The sequence below is a fragment of the Thermobia domestica genome, chromosome 2 (genome assembly GCF_964235325.1).
Source record: "Thermobia domestica chromosome 2, izTheDome1.hap1.1, whole genome shotgun sequence".
In the NCBI taxonomy this organism is placed as follows: Eukaryota; Metazoa; Arthropoda; class Insecta; order Zygentoma; family Lepismatidae; genus Thermobia; species Thermobia domestica.
This window is the reverse complement of record NC_137455.1, coordinates 355692142-355715829: the sequence shown is the minus strand read 5'-3', so window position 1 is coordinate 355715829 and position 23688 is coordinate 355692142. Positions and strand designations below refer to the sequence as shown.

Below are 23688 nucleotides of genomic sequence, written 5' to 3'. Positions count from 1 at the left end.
TTGAAATTATTCCAAAAAAAAATGCCACCAAATTTACTCTTATTTTGTATGTAAACGCCATTTACAATTGATAAAGAACAAACATTTAACGTTCCGACGAAGCTGCAGAAAAGTAAAAAACGGAAGTACAAGTATTGGGGTTCGAACCCATACTTAGACATCAAAAGTATTAGAACCACCTGCCTAAAACCCTTGGACATGATTACGCTTTGTAACACGCAATGTATTCAAGTTCTGTATTGCCCCTATTGGGAATAAGTGTTTAAATCCCAAAACTTCCACTTTTTGTTTTCTAATTTTTACAGCTTCGTCGGAACGTTAAATTTTTGTTATTTATCAATTGTAAATGGCGTTCACATTCAAAATAAGAGTACATTATGGTCGTATTTAGTTGGATATATTTCTAAAATAAAGAAAGGAATAACAATACGTAAAGACAAAATCAATTACCGGTACTTAACATTATCAATAATAATTTCTATGAAAAACTAAAATAAACAGCTGAGCTTCTAACGATGAAACTTACAATTTTCGTTCAAGTATGCTAAGTTACTCTGTGTTCTATTGTTCCCAACGGACGTGAACCCATGTCCACGCGCACAAGACGTAAGTAAATATTTTTGTAACGCTGTACACCAGCTTGAGTTATTCGACAATAACATGTGTAATACTGTCCCGACTTTTATGTATACATTAGATCGAATCCATCTCATGTCATATGGACTTTATGGTGCATAAACACCACGTGCGTGGATTTTCTAGAAACGGAATAGCAAATGGAACAACCGCCTAATCTCCAAAGAATGTTCGTTAGATAGACTCCGCATATTGATGTTATTATTCGTTGAAATGGCAACTATACAGTGAAGATGATCATTTATTATTATTATTACTATTATTATTATTATTATTATTATTATTATTATTATTAGCATACTTTTGAACTTGCACGTCGTAATTACTCCATAGTATGTTATTATTTTTCCTGGATTGTATGTTATTTCGTTTATTAGTGGGCACTAATTTATCTGCAAGTCGTGGAATGAATGAATTTCGGAGTGCACTTTGGTGCGAGTAATCTTGCAAAAATAAGCCAGTTTGTTCCAAGGAACAGAACTGAACTTAGTAAGATTCGAGTTGTAGTTTCATTTGAAAGGATAGTGTGGGGGTAACGTCCTGGACTTACGGCGAGTATAGATTCAAAACGTAGGTTCAAATCCTGGTCAAGCCAAATGTCTTTTTTCACAAAGTGATCGTGAAGAATTGAAGAGCGACTTCTCATATTAAACGAGCAATCCATAAGAATGTGGAAGCAAACACCTGTATTATGATAGATACGATTTACAAATATTGGTTGGGAAAGGGCTAGTGATGAAAATTTTCCGGAAAATTTTTTGATTCATAAAAACATACTCCACTTATTCCTACATCGCTGTTTAGCCGTGATGTGAGGTGGAAAATTTTCTTCTATATTTTTCCGGAAAATTTTCCGTTCTTAACAAATATCAGTGATCAAGTAACAATTCTTCAGAATTCATTAAATTGATTGAATTCATGTATAGAAATGTTAAAAATTGAAAGATCGTTTAAAGAATCTGAAAATTTTCATGGCTCAAACAATTTTCAGTACTATGTAGGAACAAGTGAAACAATTTTTCATGAATTGAATAATTGTCTGTGCTGTACAATGATGAAATTTTACGGAAAATTTTGAAACGGAAATATTTCCGATTCATAAAATCATACTCCACTTATTCCTACATCGTTGTTTAGCCGTGATGTGAGGTGGAAAATTTTCTTCTATATTTTTCCGGAAAATTTTCCATTAACAAATATCAGTGATCAAGTAACAATTCCTCAGTATTCATAAAATTGATTGAATTCATGTATAGAAATGTTAAAAATTGGAAGATCGTTTAAAGAATCTGAAAACTCTCATGGCTCAAACAATTTTCAGTACTATGTAGCAACAAATTAAACAATTTTTCATGAATCGAACTATTTTCTGTCTTGTATGGAAAAATTGAACTTTTTATGAGTCGGAAAATTTTCATCATTTTGAAGCAAAAAGAAAAACAACTTTTTGTAAATCGGAAAGTTTTATAGCTTTGTAGTAATAAATGGAAGGAATTTTCATGAATGGGAAAATTTCCATCACGATGTAGAAACAATTGAAAACACTTCATAAACAGGACAATTTTGGATATTATGTACAGTGATGTTTGGTGGAAAATTTTCCACTATATTTAACAGCACATTCAGCTATAAAATTCAATTCTTGTAGAGGAAAGTTAGACAGCAACAAATTATCATTTTCCAATTAGCTTTCGGAAACCAGAAAATTTTCTAATATTTCAAGTTGGAAAGTAAAAATATATAGTGTTTCTCTCTCTCTCTCTCTTTCTCTTTGTGTGTGTGTGTGTGTGTGTAAAGTGCTGGGAACATACATCGAGTTCGTAGAGAACAAATATCCCATTCCAATATTTAAAATGTAACAAGAAATTGAAAAGAAACCTTTGTGAATTTATCAATTTCGGAAACAGAAGATTCCACTACTTTTTCACATGTAGGCCTGCCTATGTAGTGAAATAACTACATAAAAGTTCCCTATGAAGATTATTTTTGTAACAGAAAATAATCTTCTTAATATTCATAATCTTCAGAAAATGATTTTATTCTGTTTAACACTTGTAAGTCATAATTTCATTTTTTTTGAATTTTGTATAATCAACATCTTAGAACAGATATTTCTATTGTAAAACTACCATTATTATGTATAAAAATGTATTAGAAATAATGACGATTCGATAGAACAAGTACACACACACACACACAGATATATATATATATATATATATATATATATATATATATATATATATATATATATATATATATATATTAGGACTGCGTTCTAAAAGCAAGTAATTTTATTTTAATTTACAAAATAAAAAACATATTTCCATAATGTATATATATATAAACATACATTGTGGAAATATGTTTTTTATTTTGTTAATTAAAATAAAATTACTTGCTTTTAGAAGGCAGTCCTAATAGTGCTGCGTTTTGTTTCTTTTAGTATTTTATTGGAAGAACAACTACAGAAATCAGTTTCCTTATTAGTTACATTTCACTTTCTCTTCTGATTGAATATATAAATAAATAAATGTTTATTTCCAGAAACTGGTCAGTATTTGCTTTCATGATTTACTTAAACTCGAATTTTCGGTAGTCAAAAATTTACAGTAGGGACTTTATAATATATCTACTTGTTTATAAATGTGGCAGTTTGTAAATCTATAAGAGTAGTAAAGCTATGAGAAAACCGTCTTATGCGTATTAAACTGACGAAATCTAATATTGTAAGATCAAAGGTGGATTCTGAGGGAAGAACGCATTGAAGTTTTTGAAACATTTTTGAAATGAAGAATTATAAGATTTTCACTTCATGAAACTTTTTAAGACAATATTTATTACCAATAAATTTTACGGCTAAACAACGATGTAGGAATAAGTGGAGTATGTTTTTATGAATCGGAAAATATTCATGACTTTTAATAAATTGAAATTTTAAATAATAGAATGGGATATTTGTACTCTACGAACTCAATGTATGTTCTCTGCACTTTGCATACACACACGGAGAGAGAGACACACACACACACAGAGAGAGAGAGAGAGAGAGGAGTTGAATTGAGTTGATTTTGAGTTTAACGTCCCTTTCAGCAGCGAGACTATATAAGACGGGAACGACTGATTAACGTTTAATCCGAACTACATGAGCTTCCGCTGGGAATCGAAGCCAAGTCTTCCATGTCAAAGGCGCGTATGCTAACCCCGCTTAGCAACAAAGGAGCTCGCAGAGGGAGAGAGAGAGAGAGACAAACACTATGTAAAATTTTACTTCCCAACTTGAAATATTAAAAAATTTTCCGGTTCCCGAAAACTAATTGGAAAATTATAATTTGTTTCTGGCTAACTTTCCTCTACAGAAATTCAATTTTGTAGCTGAATGTGCAGTTAAGTATAGTGGAAAATTTTCCACCTAACATCACTATACATAACATACAAAATTGTCAGGCTTATGAAAAGGTTTTTCCACATGTTTCTACACCGTGATGAAAGTTTTTCGATCCATGAAAATTTCTTTCACTTGTTTCTACAGAGCAATAAAACTTTCCGATTCACGAAAATTGTTGAGTTGATTTTAGTTTACCGTCCCATGCAGCAGCGAGGCTATATGAGACGTGGACCTACTGATTATCGTGGAATCCGAACCACATGAGCTCCCGCCGGGAATCGAACCTGGGTCTCCCACGCCAAAGGCGCGTACGCTAACCGCTTAGCCACGAGGGAGCTCCGATTCACAAAAAGTTGTTTTACTTTTTCCTTCAAAATGATGAAAATTTTCCGACTTCAATTCTTCAATTCGAAGTTCTTCAATTTTTTCATATAAGACAGAAAATATTTTGATTCATTAAAAATTGTTTAACTTGTTGCTACATAGTACTGAAAATTGTCTGAGCCATGAAACTTTTCAGATTCTTTGAACAATCTTTCACTTTTTAATATTTCTGTACATGAATTCAACCTATTTTGATTGCTGAGAAATTGTTACTTGATTACTGATATTTTTTAGAACGGAAAATTTTCCGGAAAAATATAGCGGAAAATTTTTCACCTCACATCACTAGAAAGGGCAAATAATAACTACGGGGGTTACTAAGACAATTGGTCTGTAATAATCACTTTTCATGTTATTGTTCTTAGGAAGAAACACTAGATCCGTTAAATATGTTTCGGATAGAGTAACCGGTGGAGCCCTTCCCGCTGATCTAGTAGTGCCCTCCCCGTTAGTCTAGTGGCTAGCACGTGCTCCTTTGGTGAGCGAGTTCCCAGGTTCGATTCCCGATGGGGGAACCTTTGGAATTTTAACTGTAATGGATATGTATGTGTTCGTGTCATTGTCGAATTTAGGAAAGGTCAAAGAGGCCTTGCATACGAAGAAACTCGGGGTGCTCGGGAAACAGAAGTAGGATCGATAATTTTTTTTTTAAAGTTGTATATTGGTTCCTCCTAGACTTCCAAACGGAAAATCTCGGTTTGAGTCCCCATCAGGTTGTATGTTTTTTTCATAAACATCCGCTAGCAATGTTGGTTGGACAAATTACAAGGTATCACTAGCGAGAATCAGAATAAACAGTGTGTGCGTTCTCATCATACAGAGTAATGATAAGTAGTTTTCATATTTATATTCGTTTCTCTTTCTCTCTCTCTATCCACATCGTTCTTGACAGTAACGTAGCCAGGATGTGTGTTTGGGAGGGGCAAGTGCTGTTATAGGTATATATAGAGCAATTACAAACAAAAAATATATAAAAAAATTACAAACATCAAAATACCAAAGTACAATGTCGAACTTCTTTGGGGGTAGGCCCCCCTTCCCTACGCCACTGGTTCTTGATGTTTCCTTATCATGTCTTACATCCTTCTCTTCTCTTTCTCTCTCTCTCTCTCTCTCTCTCTCTCTCTCTCACACACACACACACACACAAACACACTTTATGTAAAGGAAATAAGTCTCTTTTTTTCCTGTAGGTTACCGAGTCTCAATCGAATCACCGTGTCACTGCGATGACCCGTTTCAGCTCTAGCGTGTTCATTCTATCATTCCGAATTACAACGTTATATCTGCAATAGGTGAAATCGAGAGATGTTCGGAACAGACAAAAGTTCAGGAATGACTAGAAAATGGCACCCTTTTTTGTCCTTTCAAGAGAGATTTTATTTATAATAATTTGACACAAAGTTCGTTTACATCCTATAATTCAATTTGTTTTATCCACTTATGAAAAATTTCTAACTTTTCATTATGGTACAATTTTGTCTTTTAATGTAGGCTATTTTTGATAGAGATAGTGTTACACGAGACGAGACAGTACTCTTTGAGACGAGACAGGAAACCAGATAGACTACTTATCCCGTCTTGTTTTCGAGAGGGGACGAGACGTGTCGTGAAATGTCTTGTAAACCGGAAGCATCTTCCTATGAAATGCTGTAACTGATTCGTCACCGGTTTAGAACAGTAATTCCTTTACCGACTGTTGTCGGGTCTTGATGTTTACTTGAGTGTCCATTATGGTTTACCTGTGCCTAATAGGAAACAACAATTATTACTATAGTGAAGCCGAAGGATCAAAGAATGTTCACCTTAGTGTTATCACGAGACGAGATAAGACTTAAGGTTGTCTCGTCCCGTGCAAAGCATGTCTCATCTCGAAAAGATGTCTCTTGTCTCTATTAAATGATTCTGTCTCGTCTCGTGACAACACTGAAGCGGCTGAGGCTCACAAACCAAATTTGGTTTTGTTAACAGGGCACAACACACAACATGACTACAATCTTTAAAAAAGTGGCCCCGCGAAGAGTAGTCAGTAACGCTCTCATCTTCAGAGCGAACAGTTCCGGATTCGATTCCCATTGGGACAGTCCCTTGAAAAATGCAGTCTTTTCAGGCCAGCAATCGTGAATGAGGTTTTTCTGGGTTTTTCTCATTCACACCAGGCAAATGCAAGGATGGTACCTAACTTAGAGGTCCCATGCTGCTTCCTTCCTTCCTCAATCCTTTATTCTTTCCCCTTCCTAGGATGATGTGCTCGCCGAGGGACGTAATGCCTCATTCGTCATGGGCTAAGTGGTCATAGATGCCGAAAGCCCAAAAATCTAAATCCTAATCTTCCAACAATGACTGCTTAGTTTCGACAGAAGCAGTAATGAATTACTACGACAGGAATATTTGTTAATACCGTTCGTACAGTCGAAAGGCAAGACCCCCCACTTGCTCTGAAATCCTTTTTTTTTTTTCGGAACCTTTGATCCTTGTTCAACAAATAACGAGGTCTATGTGACTTTACGATTTCAAAAATGGCTTTGATTCGAATATCATAAAACAATAAAAATACTAAATTTTATTGTCAAACCAGCATTCTTTCAAACTCAGTACTGAAAAAAGCTTCCGCGTTTCTTTGTTCAGAACGGGAAACACCATGAAACAATGGTTAGTTACTGATAAAACTGCCATTTAGAGAACTTGTACTTCTATAACATAATTTTTATACATAGATATCCCCACCAGCCCCTGGAGTAAAATACTCTAAAATACTAATCTCGACGAATACTTTAACATTATACTTGAATCTGGAGCACTATCACAAAATCGAAAGGTAACCAAGGAGGTTCTGACGATTTTTCACCCACCACCTTCGAACATCGATATGTCACCTAAGACGTACCTGGAAGATCAAACACGGTCCCATCAGCATCGACAACCTTCTGCCAACGTTCTGGAAGGTCATGGAATGCACCGCGATAGAACTTCGTGGGCCGTGATGCGAAGATTTGAACTGGTGTCCTCTATGGTGATTGTTCAAGGAATGGAACAGGTGATAATCGGACGGTGCAATATCCGAAGAGTATGGCGGATGCAATAGTGTTTCCAATCCAAGGCGTAGATTGGTGTCCCCGGTCATAGGGGTGTTCCAAAAACCGGTTAACCGGTTTCGGTTCGGTTTGTACCTTAAACCGAATCAGTCGGTTTGGACTTCAAACCGTTTCGGTTCGGTTTGGGAACGGTTCGGTTCGGTTCGGTTTGGGAACGGTTCGGTTCGGTTTGGGAACGGTTCGGTTTTGGAACAGTTCGGTTCGGTTCGGTTTGGGAACGGTTCGGTTCGGTTCGGTTTGGGAACGGTTCGGTTCGGTTCGGGGACGGTTCGGTTCGGTTTGGGCACTCCTTGTATCTCATTCTCTTCACCATAAAGCAAAGTTCTTTTTAAGTAGCATTTGCATGATCGTATTCTATACCAAAGGGGAGATATTCGCGATAAAAAAGGGATATTTTAAAAAGAAAATCCCTTTTTCCCACTTTGAGCGAAAATTTACCGCATTTGGTACACTTTAGGGAAATTTTACGGACGCAGTTTGACACACTGGTTTACTAGAAACAAAACGGGGTATGAACCATGATCCTACGATAAATAGTCTTGACGCAATAGATGATTGAGTGAAAGTCTACAAAATACCTAAAAAAAAGACATAATTTAAAAGGATTAAGGGAATTCGTATTTCCAAACTTCCGCTACCTTTCGACAAGCAGTCACGTGCCAATAAATGATAATTGAGATGGTTAGCTTTAACCTTGAATTTTCGCAGTTATTAAAGCTCCCCAGTGATGAAAGAAGCCGATATAGCTAATGGTTTTACCAAAACAGACAGTGTAAACAAATACTTACAACCATTTCCTGAATTCCTGTACGTGCTTTTCCTTATTCGTATCTTCCTTCAACACCCCTTTGTCAAGGTAGTATTCTGGCCATTGACCTCCAAGAACAAATCGTAGGAATCTATGCTTCTCTGTCTCCAGTAACAAATACAGAACATTTGGCTCTCATACGGTAATACGAAAGAGTTAAAAAATAATAATAATAATAATAAATAACAAAACGTATTTGCATGGCCAAGATACGCAGGTAAATTTATCATTATCAAAATAGGATAAATATTGCTTTAATGCGGCCAACTTCCAAGATAGACAGATGGCCAACTTACAGAGTAATAAGTAACGAATGTCTTATGGAAAAATGCAGGTTCAAGACGAACCAGGCCAAGATAAGCAGGTGGCCAACTTAGAGAGGTGGCCAAGTTGATAGGTTTTACTGTACTGTATAATGAATATGGAATCTGTGTAAAAAAATTGTCTGGGGCTGAAAGTTCTTATGTGGGAAAGTTAATTAAGAAAGGAAAGATAGAAATAAAAGTCGTATAGTGGAAAGAATTTTGATGTAGAAGATATATACTAGAATTAGAAAGGATGAAGTGTCTCAGTCTTGGGATAAATATCGTATACAATTGTATTCAATAGTTCAGTGAATCGACTTTGCCCTTACCTGAAATCCGAGAGAACTCAAGGTATCCTTAAGCATTCAAAATTATAAATGTTAAATGATAATATGTAACTTGTAAATATTCATGATGGCGAATGTTACTGTACTATGAAAAAATATATCGTGGTGCTATATTATAATACAAGGAAAAGAAAGATAAATATTTTTGAGTAAAGACTGACTCGTTTCTTATCTGTTGATATTTTAGTATGAGAACCAGTGTGAAGAGTCGCACAATGGAAATATTACAGTTATACTATTTTATGAGTACTAAAACTACCAGAAAATTAACAATTTGTATTACAGTTCGGTTCGGTTTCGGTTCAGTCTGAACGGTTCGGTTCGGTTTGGGAACGGTTCGGTTTGGAAACAGTTCGGTTCGGTTTGGAAACGGTTCGGTTTGGAAACGGTTCGGTTCGGTTTGGAAACGGTTCGGTTCGGTTTAGAGACGGTTCGGTTCGGTTTCGGTTAACCGTTCCAAACCGGTTTAAGTAACAAACCGAAACCGCGGTTTACGTTTCCAGGAACCGTCCACCCCTACCCGGTCATTCTAGCCACGTGGAGCTTAGCGTCGTCCTGTAACAGGATGACCCCTTTGCAATTCAGAAGTGCTGGCTCTAGAGTTTTGAGTTTTTTCTGAACAGGGCTCGACAGTACACAGTTGCATTGATGCTCTGACCAGTAGGTAGCAGTTCCCGATACGCGATGCCGCGAGCAGTCCACCAAACACACAGGAAGACTCTCTTCTGGTACAGTACTGTTTTCGGCTGTTTGGAACCGGTTCATGGATACTAGCCAACGATGACGGCGCCGTGGAGCTTCGTATAGGACCCATTTCTCATCACGTCAACACCCTCTCCAAAAATGTTTCCTTCCTCAGACGAGACAGCAAAGAAACACAGATGTCTGCTCGCAATGCTTCCTAGCCTGGAAGCTGATCCATCGACCCAACTTGTAATGCTTCCGAAGTTGATGGAGGTGCTGCCGAATGGTTTCTTCACTCACACTGAATTATAATCCCACTGCCTCAAATGTATGGCCACTGTTCGCCTCAATAGCTGCTTGAAAATAATTTTGTACATGTGTTGATCTTTCGGCATGTGATGTGTCTTCGAGTGTTTCGTCACCGTCCTTAAACTTGTTAAACTACCATTGCACTGTCCGCGTAGTCACGACACTTTCACCAAAAGCCTGGCATATGTTTCGCCCCGCTACAGAGCCGTTTGATCCCAATTTGAACTCGTACAGCATACACGCCCTTATGAGACTTTGCAGATCCCACGTTCACTCTGTCTTTACTCAAGTTCACGGTTTAACTGAACTTTCACAACCAGGTTGTGTGTTGGATACACGCACACAGGCCCTTCACCTTATCTCCATTCGCATTCAACTCACGGTGTGAGGACCAATTGAACACAGACCTCCACAAAAGTGTCAGAAGTTGGTTACCTTAGAATTAAACTTCAATCGAATGAAAATGGAAATGAAAGCTGTTTGTAAGAATCATTAACACAAAATAACTTTAGGTATTCCTTGTTCTTTGTAGGATAGTCCTTATTTGAAGTAATAAACGCTGGTATACATTTCGAAGGCAAATAATTTAATCCGAGTAAATAATTTTTTATACAAATTCAAAAACTGTGTTTGCACTTTCGAGACACGAGACGAGACATTTCACGAGACGTCTCGTCTTGTTTCAAAAACGAGACGAGACAAGTAGTGTGTCTAGTCTCGCCTCAAAGTGTTCTGTCTCTCTCTTGTCAACACTAGTTTACCTAAACTTCCATTATCATATTGCAGCTAATGGAAATATTGTATCCATCTGTGCAAAACTGTTGAACGCCCTTTGTACATTTTAAGTAACATTGAACTAGTGGAGATGTAAGAGCCTTGAAGGTTCTGCAATTAGAATTTCTTCGTATTACTATTTAACAGCATCTTGAAGAATAACAGCCACTTCTAAGTTTTAGTTATAGGGTTACCTGAAATCATATTTTTGTAAATAGATAGGCTTATTGTTACTATAATTTCCCAATTACTAGACTTTTGGTTTCTGAAAGATAATTACTAGTTTTTATATTTCACCAATGATTCTTATTTATGTCAAACTATTAGTTTGATGAAACTAGTTTTATCTATATTTTGTATTAATATTTTAGTTCGAAACGTTGCAGTTTTATTTATATCTTCTTTTTCTTCTTTCAGCTGATTTGTTGGCATATCGATGGTGTCGAGAATATTGCGCCTTGAAAATTTGCACCCTACCCCAAAAAGTGGGGAAAATGTGCCCGCGATGTACACTCATGTATAAAATGATTGTCGCATATCTATAACTGTCTTCTTGTGAGAATATAATATGATAATGATTTTGCAGGGTACTTTTAATACTGATACTATGTATATAATCGGGAAATGTATATTTGTGGTAAATTTCATAGGAAAAGAAAATATAAATACGAAAATTAGAATGAGTAAAACAAAATGTTGCTAGATGGACATGAAAGTTTTATTTTCGTTTTATTGTTCTTATTTACTGCTCTTTTGACATGAAATTTTGCACATACATGTCTTTGCCGATTATACACATACTAATATTATAAGAAATACTGGGCGAATTCGCTATCAAATTATATTCCTACAACAACATATTTATCGACATGCCAGAATAATTTTGGACATGAGTGTACTTGCACCGTGAAGTTTGCTCCCTGCGAGATGAAAGAACCTGTTTGAGTTCACGCACCTGCCAAGAGGGGGTGGACATTACAGAGTAAACACACTACTCCCACAGCTGTGCCACCTGTGATTTATTTTCATTGGGTGATTATGATTGCTTGGGGCTAATTAAGGGGAGAATAAAGTTCAATTATAAAGCAAATGAACACAATGGATCAACGCAACAGTGTGTTTGAAATGTAACTGCAACAAGTAAACATATACGTATATATAGGTGATTTTTCTTAATAATATTACTGAAATAATTTTACATTCACTTGACATTTACTTTTCTATATTTTGTGCCCTCAAAAGCCAAACAGCTCGCAAGGATAGAGATATCTGGGAAGAGCCAAACAGCCTTGTGTACATTAAATCATACTCACATACTTAGTTTAAAGAATTAATACTTTTCTGATCAGAGTACTGTATATACTTTTTTTATTAACATTAAAATAAACTATAACATATTTCAATAACTTGACGTTATCTTTATTTCAGATAAGGGTGAAGATAGCGTTAAGTTATTGAAAGTGTTACGACTTATTTTTAATTTTAATGAATGAGTATGTACTCTGGTCAGAGAAGTGTTAATTATTCAAGTAATAGTTCAAGAGTCAAGATGGATGAAGTTATAGTTAATTTAGTTAATTATATTGATATATATTAATTTATATTTGTATTAATATATGTACATCAGTAACTTACACTTTTATTGTATATATTGTAATATAATGAAAAACATATTGGATTCGTATTTCGAATATTTTCGATAAAAAAAAATATTCGTATGGATTGTCCTTTAGTGAACACAAATTGTATTTTTTTTTTCGTTTAGTTCGGAATATTATAATGAATGAAGTAACATCGAAAAAATGAAATTGAAATGAAATTTTTGAGTTTTACGTCCCAGGGTTATGCCGGTTAGGTTAAAAGAGACGGTGATTATGAGAAATGAATGAAATGGTGGAATGAAGAAAGTGGGAGAACTCCGAGAAAGCCCACGCACACGGTGTTTGTCCACCACAAAGTTCACTTGGTGGGAGCAGGGTTTGAACCCGGGACCCCATGCACCAGAGGTGAACGCTCTGCCACTGAGCCACCGCGGCCCCCGAAGTAACATGGAAAGGCATGCCCTATGCAGTGTCTGAAGGATTACAGTATCGTGTGAAGAAGCATAGTACTGAGACATCAACTTAGCTGTATGTGAAAGAGAAGAAAGATAAGTGCAGGGGTCAGTTAGTAACAAAAGGAGAAGTAATAATTAAGTTAACGGAATACAAATGTCAACCAGACGTCGCTAAAGCAGAAGTTCAATGGATGGAAGTGAAGAAGAGAGGCAGAAAAGTGACGAGCCCTTATCGAAGATATACCGCGAAGAAGTGGGTAAATTGTTTAATCGTGGATTGGATTTCGTGACAGAAGTTCCCAAATACAACAGTTTCAAGAGAAACATGAACTATGGGAGGCGACAAGAGCGAGATCTTCGCGATACCCGGATTCAAGACGAAACATCGTGTTAACCGAGGGAATCCTGAGAATGGACGATAACTCAAGCTTTGTTCTGCCGAATGAAGGACACGAACAGAAAATTATTGTTTTCTCTAGCAGGAAATATAGCAGCGTGAAAAAAAAAAAACTTCTTTTCGGATAGAACTTTCAAATCATGCAGCAAGCAATTCGCCCAACTGTATATGATTCATGCAAATATTGGCAGTATGGAGAATGAAACAATATCACCCGGTAGCTTTTGCCTTCCTGCCGAAAAAAAAAAAAAGACTTGCGACTTTCTATTCAAGAAATTAAAGAAATGTTTACCGGATTGGGCTCGACAAAAGATCATGGTTAACTTTAAAGAGGCTTGTATTTCTGCGTTTCTTTCCACCTTTCCGGATTGTACGTTTAAGTGTTGCAATTTTCATTTCAACCAATAGTTGTGGCGCAAAGTGCATGAGCTAGGCTTGGCATCTGTGTACAAAGAAATGAAGATGAAAGGGTATTATTCGTTTGTGCAGCGGTTTGGCCATTATTCCGCGGGAAGGCGTTGCAGATGGTTTGCAATGGATTATTTTGTGAACTAATGGATGCAAAATTTGAATGTGCCGATCGATGTCTGAACTACGAAGGTAAACGGCATCGAACAGGTAATGCCGTTGGAGGGTGAAACAACAAACTCAAGAAAAAGATTAATTTGCTTTGTGCTTTTAAAAGCACTGAAACAGGAATTTGAGCACAATGCTTTGCATTATCATAGGATTTTTCTCGGTTTGGAAGGCAAAGGAAGGGATAGGTACGACTAGATAACAGAATTGAAACAAATACTACACAGATACAAAACAAGTTCGCCCAAAGATATTATTCAACGACTGAGAAGTCTAGTCTAAACCAAAAATTGAAGTGAAAACGACGAAGCAATATAAACACGGAGTAACAAAGATCACAAGGGAAATAATTTCTCGCTAAAGAGTAACAAACGATAACAAAGGAATTTCCTACATAATAATTATCAAGGCACATTAAATGTAAATAACAAAGGGAAAAATTCCCTTGGTAATATTATCAAGGCACAATAAGAAAATGACTAGGGAAAGATTCCTGCTTGAGGTTCTAAATAAGCCAGAAAAGTCATAAGAGGTTTGTTTTACTTTTCTGACAGTCCCAATCCTGGTTCAAATGTGAGGTGATGCTACTTTACACGATACAAAAACAAGTTGAGTTGTAGGGCGCAAACATTTCGGTGCAAATATATAGCTTTCGCAATTTTCCCTCTTTTGGGGGTGGAGCGTAAATTTCCCAGGCGCAAATTTCTCGCATCCACATCGATAATAATATTCATCATAGGTATTCTACCAGTATTGACTGGTTACTTACCGCAATTGAGAATCTTCCATGCTCCACGATCCTCCGCTAACCTATCGTTTTCGACTACGACTTTTCTGTTTTATAAACGTAATCAAGAAAGTTCTGCCGTTTTTTCACCTACCACTTTCGAACATCCATATGTCACCTACGACGTGCTTGGAAGATCAAAAATAGTCCCCATCAGCATCGACGACCTCCTACCAACTATCTGAAAGGTCACGGAATCCATTGCGGTGGAACTTCGTGGACCGTGAAGCGAAGAAGGTATCAAGTGCATTTTGCTCCTCTACTAGCGATTTGAACTGGAGTCCTCTAAGGTGATTATCTAAATGATAGAACAGCAGATAATCGGATGATGCAATGTCCGGGGAGTACGGCGGGCAAGTGTTTCCCATCCAAGGCGTAGAATAGTGTCCCGTGTCATCCTAGCCCTGTGCGGCTTAGCGTTGTCCTGCAACAGGAGGACAACATTGCGATTCAGAAATGCAGGCTCCAGTTTTGAGTTTTTCTTGAATAGGGCTCAATTGCTGACAGTACACAGTTGCATTGATGCTCTGACCAGCTGGTAGCAGTTCCCGATGGCGCACGATGCACGATGCCCCGAGCAGTCCACCGAACACACAAGAAGATCTTCTTCTGGTACAGTGCTGGTTTCGGCTGTTTTAGAACCTATTCGTGGAATGCTAACCAATGATGACGGCGCCGTGGAGCTTCGTATAGGACCCACTTCTCATCACATGTCAACACTCTGTGCAGAAATGGCTCCTTCCTCAGAAGAGACAGTAAAGAAACACAGATGTCGGCTCGCGTTGTTTTCTGGTCCGAAGTGAAATCATGTGGGACCCATCGACTCAACTTGTAGTGCTCCCCAAGTTGATGGAGGTGCTGCCGAATGGTTTCTTCACTCACACTGAGTTGTGGTCCCAGTTTGTCACATGTCTGGCCACTGTTCGCCTCAGTTGTTATATGAAGATCCTAATTTTGTACATGTGTTGTCTTCCGGCACGTGGTGCGTCTTCGAATGTTTCGTCACCGTCCTTAAACTTGTTAAACCACCGCTTCATTATTCGCGAAGTCACGACACCTCACCAAAGGCCAAGAATATCTTCCGCCCCGATGCATCGGCGTTTGACCCCACTTCGAACTCGTACAACACGCACGCTCTTATGACGCTCTGGAGGTCCCATGTTCACTCTCCCCTTACGCAAGTTCACTGTGAAACTGAACAGTCACAACCTGGTAGTATGTTGGATATATCCACACCAACAACTGACCTTCGCCTTATTTCCATTCGCATTGAACTCTCAGTATGAGGACCAATTGAACTCAGACCTCCACAACAAGCGACAGAACTTTTTTGGTTACCTTTATAATACCGCCCATTAATTGTAGTCTCCTTCGTCCCCCTCTCTTTCCTGCCACTATACCCTCTAGTACGTCCCTCATGATACAGTTCCTTATCCAGTATCCGAAGCAGTTTATCTTCCTATTCTGAATAATATTTAAAATTGTTCTTTTTCCCCCCGTTTCTAACACCCTTCATTTATTTTCCACTCAACCCATCTAATTCTCTCCATTCTTCTTCACACCCACATTTCGAAAACTTCGAGTCTTTTTTCATAATTTTTGCGTAATGTGCATGTTTCTGACCCATACAGTACAATATCTCACACGAAGCATTTTATAAGTATTTTCTTAACTATTTATTCAAGGTCCCACAAAATAGTGTTTTCTTCCTTCTAAAGTCTTCTTTCTGTATTGCTATCCATGCTTTTATTTCACGTTCACACTTCATATCATCAATAATAATCAATAATCATCAATAATACTACCCAGGTGCATCAATAAACGAGTATCATACTCTTACCACTATTAGTTTGGAATATACTTTATGCAGTTACAATTGCATTTATTTTTTTTATGTAAACATTAGCTTAGGAATAAATGCTTTGATAAACAATTGAATGTTAAAATTACATATTTTAAATGCAAGCAAAATATTAACGATATTAACCAATTTATATATATATATATATTTCTTGTCATTACACAGGTTTGTAATGATTTTAACCGGTAAGTTGCAACTTACCGATGAAGTGAAATAGAAAGTTTTATCATCCAATAACATTTTCGTCAAAATCTGAAAATTATTTCTTAGTGTTTTCCGGGATTATATTTGTATAGCAAGTTTTCTCTTAATTCAGGTGAGCATTTGATTGTTTCTAAAATTTTGCATACTCACAAATTTTCCACCAAGTTTTCTTAACATTGCACGACTACGAAGGATATTGTTCTCTATATGCAGTCGAATGTGCCATATTACGTAGTTTGCTGTTTCTTGTTTTATCAAGAAGGATAAATAATGTGTATTTTTCATGATGAGGTCATTGACTTTGATGACTTGACCCACACTTCCTTTTGAGATAGAGTTAGATTTCCTAAGAATTTAGACATGGCATCGATCACTGCTAGGACCCAGTCGTAGTAGTCATATGGTATCAGCTGAGGAGGTCATTGATAGTTTTGCTTGTATCTCTCAGCTACTTCCGAGGATGAAAGGAAAAGTTTTGTCGGTGTAAAGTTGGTACTAACATTCACTGATTACTCAACAAAACTTGGGTAGGTTTTAAGCATAAATTCCAATTTGATTGCTCCTGGTCAAATGTAGTAGTATTAACACTTGGACTGCCATGTTACCCACACCATGGGCTACCGCTGTATTATACTTGGACGTTGATCAGCCCACCATGTGGGCACATGCAGATGTTGCCCCTCAGTCCGAGCTGCTCACGGTGTCTACACACCGATCATCAGTTTCTTACGATACCTTCGTTTAGCCGGCTTGCTGGTGCAATGAATACCTGCAGCCTGGGAAAAAGTGGTTTAAAATTAAAATATACACAATTTTTTGCACAGAAGAGTAATACATATCAATTATACAACTTATCATGATAGTACTGCATTGCCTATGGAATGAGAGGGTCAATTTTTATTTCTTAAGGCAGCAGTCTAACTGTTAATCCATTAAGTTCCCGATATTTTCTTTCTATCACTCCATTGCCCTGCGGATTGTATAGCGATGTTTACCAGTGCTTGATATTCTTCTTTCTACAGTGATCTTTACAAGTTTTGAACAAGAACTGAAGGCCTTGATCAGTAATGATTTATGTGGGTAAGGAAACAGATAAACAAAGTATATTGCCTCTCCAATATCCACAATTTTACTGTGGTTGATTTCTTTAAGAGGAAAAACAAATGACTCGTTAATACATAGCTATGACTGATAGTACATAGGAGTATCCTTTACTATTCGGCAGTATACTTCTAAATCAACGGCTATTTTTTTTTCGTGTGGATAATTTGATGTCAGATGGAAAGTAGATAATTTCTGGTTTGAATATTTTGTTTCTTCGCATTTGATGCAATCTTTGATGTGTTGAATCATATCGCACTTCAGTATTTTCCAGTGAAATTAGTTATTGCACAAAACTAAGGACTTCTTTTGTCAAAATGCTAAGGACTTCTTTTGTTCGTGATTTTTTCTACTATGATTGCATCATTATGTAATTTCATGTACTTGTTCGGTTCTCTGTTCAATTTTTTCAGTAGAAATTTACATTACGTGCCTTTCTTTTGTTCTTTATCCATTTCCTTATAACTAAATAACTGTAGATTTTTTAAAAGATAAAATTATCAAAATACATATGTCTCTTTTCTTAGTTCGTATTTGGAATTAGTCAAACGCCGTATCTAGAATATGTATTTTCCGACAACTCTTGTTGACTTCAACACAACCTCGGACCAGGCCGGTAGCCAGCCCCAAAATGTAGGGGGGCCCGACCCAACCATATTACAGATCATCATCATTATAATTCATTTGCAAGCCTACCGTGAAAATTTTAGAGGGGCCAGTGAAAATTTAGGCGGGGTCATCCTAGCCTCCCCCATGGATACGGGACTGCCTCGGACCCTTACAACATCCGGTTGTGACTGGAGTTTTTTCACTCTTTATTGTTGGTAGTGTTAGTATTCCCTTCAGAAAGAAGGGTTTTCCTTTCTGGCGATAATCCAGTACCTTCAGGCACACTGGTTGTATTGGAACCTAGTTAGTTATTCAAAGCTTTATTACGGTACCATGTATTACTTGCCGGTGGCCTATAACATTTCCTGGTCATTTGATGTGGATTCTATTGTTGTTAATAATATAGTATTACATTTGGTCGTAGTGTTGTCATACTGCTCGGAACGACCACTAGATCCATTGGATTTCCATCTGTTTGTATAAAAGAATATGTTGCCCTCCTCGTTGTAAAATTGACTCGAGATGGTAGTGAAAATCCTCTTCTACTATCACAGAATTCTGGTGCCGTCATTTTCATGATACTTTAAGTCCATATTCCTGAATGTCTGTTAGCCTCTGTAGCAAGTGATCAACTGTCTTATTTTACGTAGAGTTTTCGAGTATTCGACAGGAATTGCATTCAGTATCAAATCTGTCAGTTCGTCCTCATGAACTACGCTGTTGTTGGTCTGGTGATTTTCAGCGAGATTGCAAACAAAACTGGATGACGTAAAGTGTTTATTTCTATTGTATTTTAGTTCTTGGATATATCGTTTTCGTGTTTTCTCTCTAGTCTTGAGGAAATGTATTGACGTTGAAAAAGTCTCGTGAAATCACTATAGGTTCTTATCTGTATTTGAATGCTTTGAAATCATACTGCGGCAAATTTCGACAAACTTTTGCGTCATAACCGGCTCCTCTTGTTCGGTCAATTTAAATAAGGCTAATATCTTAATTAGCTCCTCTAGGAACGTTTTGGCCGCCCCGACAATCATTTCATCAAGGTCTCTTAGTTCGAATTTCGGAAAGTCTCTCAAGTTTCTTACTTTTATGTTCGTTACCTTAGATATCTTCACTACTTCGCTCGAACTCAGGATCGCGACTCAGGATCTAGCTGTCATCCAATTTTACTAAATTCCGTCGTACATAACGTTGAAGTCATTAAAATACCATTAGAATTCGTAACATTTGTTCATCCGGTCAATTTTCGTTCAAAATTAAGATTGTGTGATCCTTCACATTTTGATCTATCGTTTTCTTACAATTTACATTTTTAATCCATTTAGGACCAACTTTTTTGTTCATGCAGAAAAACTCTTTCAACTGATATTTGTACACTTTAGTCAAACGACACTTGCACTACTGAACTCCCACAAAGGATGATTGACTGTTGTCAGATCACTTGTCTCGAAAAGCCCAACCGCGCCAGCACAAATAACTCACTTTAATATATTTTTCCAAAACCATGTTTCAATAATGGAACAGCGGTCCCAAATGGGTTAAAATAATAGTAAAATAATACTTAATACCCTTTTATTTACTACTTTTTCTAATTTAAAAAGTCCCACAATTATGCTCTGAAAATGAAATAAAATTTCTACTTTTTTACGTTAAATAATTATGCCTTTAGCTACAGAAGACGCATGATGATAAAATAATTGGTGGAATGAAAATTTTGGATGAAATAGGAGAACCCCGGAAAAAACTTACGAACATGGTGTTGTCTACCACAAACTCAAGAACAGGAGATGCTGATGATAATAATGGACAAATTGGTAGAATAGGGGGGAAAGTAGGAGGAAACGGGAGAACTCCGAGAAAACCCACACACACGGTGTCTGTACTGGAGATGCAGAAAACCGTTTCTATAAAAACCTTAACCGGTTTGTAGAAGATCAAAACTGGTTCGGTTTTTCACTGAAACCGGTTTCTAAAAGAAAACAAAATCCGGTTTTAGATCGTTTTCAAAACAAAACCGGTTTGGAATGGAAACAGAACTTGGTTTAAGAACATTTTTGGAAAGTTTTCAAAAAAACTTTTTTTTTCTGGAAACCAAAACAAAAGCTGTTTCTTTTATCACCACTAATTTGTATAGCATAAAAACTCAGTTGGTGGGAACTGAGATTGAATCAGTGACCTCACACATCCGTTAATTTTATATTAGTACTTTCGGAAGAAAAAATATTTTTTTCAAATAATTCAAAGTGATCAAGAAATTTTTAGGTAAAACATATTTAAACTCTTAGAATTTGATAATCTTTGCTTTATTAAATTGTAGGATGTATTACTTATATAATAAACATCTGTTTGAAGTTCTCAACTACAATTCAATTTAAGTTTATTCAATTCTACTAACTGTCTATCTTTCCGCTTTTACTAGTGATTATTTACAGTGTAGACAATTACCGTCACATGTAATGACCGATTACCGTCAATTCTTGTTGCCAAACGATTACCTTAAATTTACGGTGTTACTGTTATGGAAATATGGCATAAATACTAACTTTTTTATGACCTATAACAATAAATTTCACAGTAATATCGTACATTTTAGAGTAATGAGTTGACAGCCAGAACTGACGGTAATCGGTCAGTAAATCTGATAGTAATTATTTACAGAGTAAGAAGCTTAGAAATGTACTTACCTACAAAGAAACATAAAAGAATGAAGTAATTTAAGGGTACTAGTAACATTCTCACGCTCAACCAAGTGTGTAATCTGTAAATAAATAAATAAATAAATAGCAGGGTAATTAGATTACTTGCACAAGACTACATCGCGAAATAAACTATTTTTTAATGACTTAAAATTTTATCAACGATATCTTCCTACGAAATTAAAAAATAGCTTCACCATGAAAACAAAAAAGTTGTTAATACAAGGAAAGCTCGTTAATGTGGCCACTTTCTTCATATGCCACATTTATGTCATCACGTAGATCCAACCATGTGCTATAGTATTTCTTTATTTACAGGTCTTTAACCAGAAGTACATCAGAGATAATCCCAGCAGAAATAAGTAAATTTAGTGTAATTAGACATTTCATTTAGAATAATTAAACATGTGTTTTGAGTGCTTTGTGATATTTGTCTCAGAAGAGGAGAAATGGGAAGGAAAGAAAAACTGGTGAGAGTTACAAATATTATTATTATTATTATTATTATTATTATTATTATTATTATTATTATTATTATTATTATTATTATTATTATTATAACAAAACATCCACATCTTGGAATCCGTGAAGGTAAAGCACGTGAAACTTAGAATTTGAATTTCTCATTTAAAATAACTAAACATATTTCAGTGTTTCTTAATATTTGACATATAATGGTTCATTAACGTTCACTAAGATACCCATATGAGGTGTTAGAATTTCGTGCAAGTCTTCGAGTTCAGGCATATTCTATATTAAACATGCTTAAGAAGGTTCACTAAGATACACATACGAGGTGTTAGAATTTCATTCAAGTCTTCGACTTCAGACATATTCTATATTAAAGATTCTTAAGAACGTTCACTAAGATACCCACACGAGGTGTTAGAATTTCGTGCAAGTCTTCGACTTCAGACATATTCTATATTAAACATGCTTAAGAAGGTTCACTAAGATACACATACGAGGTGTTAGAATTTCGTTCAAGACTTCGACTTCAGACATATTCAATATTAAACATGCTTAAGAACGTTCACTGAGATACCCACACGAGGTGTTAGAATTTCGTGCAAGTCTTCGAGTTCAGACATATTCTATATTAAAGATGCTTAAGAACGTTCACTAAGATACCCATATGAGGTGTTTGAATTTCGTTCAAGTCTTCGACTTCAGACATATTCTATACTAGCAGCGTTCACCCCGCTTCGCTGCGGTCACCCCGGAACGCAATAAACTTTGTTACTTAGATAATTTTTACTTTTTCGCTTTCAAGTGATATGATAAAAACCATAGAAGATTGCAGTAAATGTTAACATTATATCGCCTGTCATTTATGTTAACCCGCCGAGTGACACGGTCATGCGGGTTGAATATAAATACGTTTATTTTTACCTATGATGAACTAACAAAGGATTTGTACGTTATGGACACTTGAATGGTCAATTATCTCAAGACACTGGTAATTAAAAATTAAAGTGATATGATAAAAACCATCTAGGGTCCAAATCCTAATAACCCCCCAAAAATGAAAGAAATTGGTTCAGCCGTATTAGCGTGATGAGGGAACAAAGGATTTGTGCGTTCTCTTTTATATATAAGATTAAAGATGCTTAAGAACGTTCACTAAGATATCCACATGAGGTGTTAAAATTTCATTCAAGTCTTCGACTTCAGACATATTCTATATTAAACATGCTTAAGAACGTTCACTGAGATACCCACACGAGGTGTTAGAATTTCGTGCAAGTCTTCGAGTTCAGACACATTCTATATTAAAGATGCTTAAGAAGGTTCACTAAGATACCCATATGAGGCGTTAGAATTTCATTCAAGCCTTCGACTTCAGACGTATTCTATATTAAAGATGCTTAAGAACGTTCACTAAGATACCCATATGATGTGTTTGAATTTCGTTCAAGTCTTCGACTTCAGACATATTCTATATTAAAGATGCTTAAGAACGTTCACTGAGGTACCCACACGAGGTGTTAGAATTTCGTGCAAGTCTTCGAGTTCAGACACATTCTATATTAAAGATGCTTAAGAAGGTTCACTAAGATACCCATATGAGGCGTTAGAATTTTGTGCAAGTCTTCGACTTCAGACATATTCCATATTAAAGATGCTTAAGAACGTTCACTAAGATACCCATATGAGGTGTTTGAATTTCGTTCATGTCTTCGACTTCAGACATATTCTATATTAAAGATGCTTAAGAACGTTCACTGAGATACCCACACGAGAAGTTAGAATTTTGTGCAAGTCTTCGAGTTCAGACATATTCTATATTAAAGATGCTTAAGAACGTTCACAAACATACCCATATGAGGTGTTTGAATTTCGTTCAAGTCTCGAACTTCAGACATATTCTATATTAAAGATGCTTAAGAACGTTCACTAAGATACCCATATGACGTGTTTGAGTTTCGTTCAAGTCTTCGACTTCAGACATATTCTATATTAAAGATGCTTAAGAACGTTCACTGGGATACCCACAGGAGGTGTTAGAATTTCGTGCAAGTCTTCGAGTTCAGACATATTCTATATTAAAGATGCTTAAGAACGTTCACTAAGATACCCATATGAGGCGTTAGAATTTCATTCAAGCCTTCGACTTCAGACGTATTCTATATTAAAGATGCTTAAGAACGTTCACTAAGATACCCATATG

General features: G+C 36.3%; 1 protein-coding gene across 2 annotated transcripts in view; it reads right to left on the bottom strand.

Moving 5' to 3' along the window:
- The window catches only part of LOC145679881 (carbonic anhydrase 1-like), a 145482-nt gene that overhangs the window by 85387 nt on the left and 36407 nt on the right, over positions 1 to 23688 (bottom strand). For both annotated transcript variants that reach the window (XM_081750391.1, XM_081750392.1), the window contains exon 2: positions 21006 to 21079. In XM_081750391.1, the coding sequence (XP_081606517.1) occupies positions 21006 to 21079 (74 nt within the window). The remainder of the gene's footprint in view (positions 1 to 21005; positions 21080 to 23688) is intronic.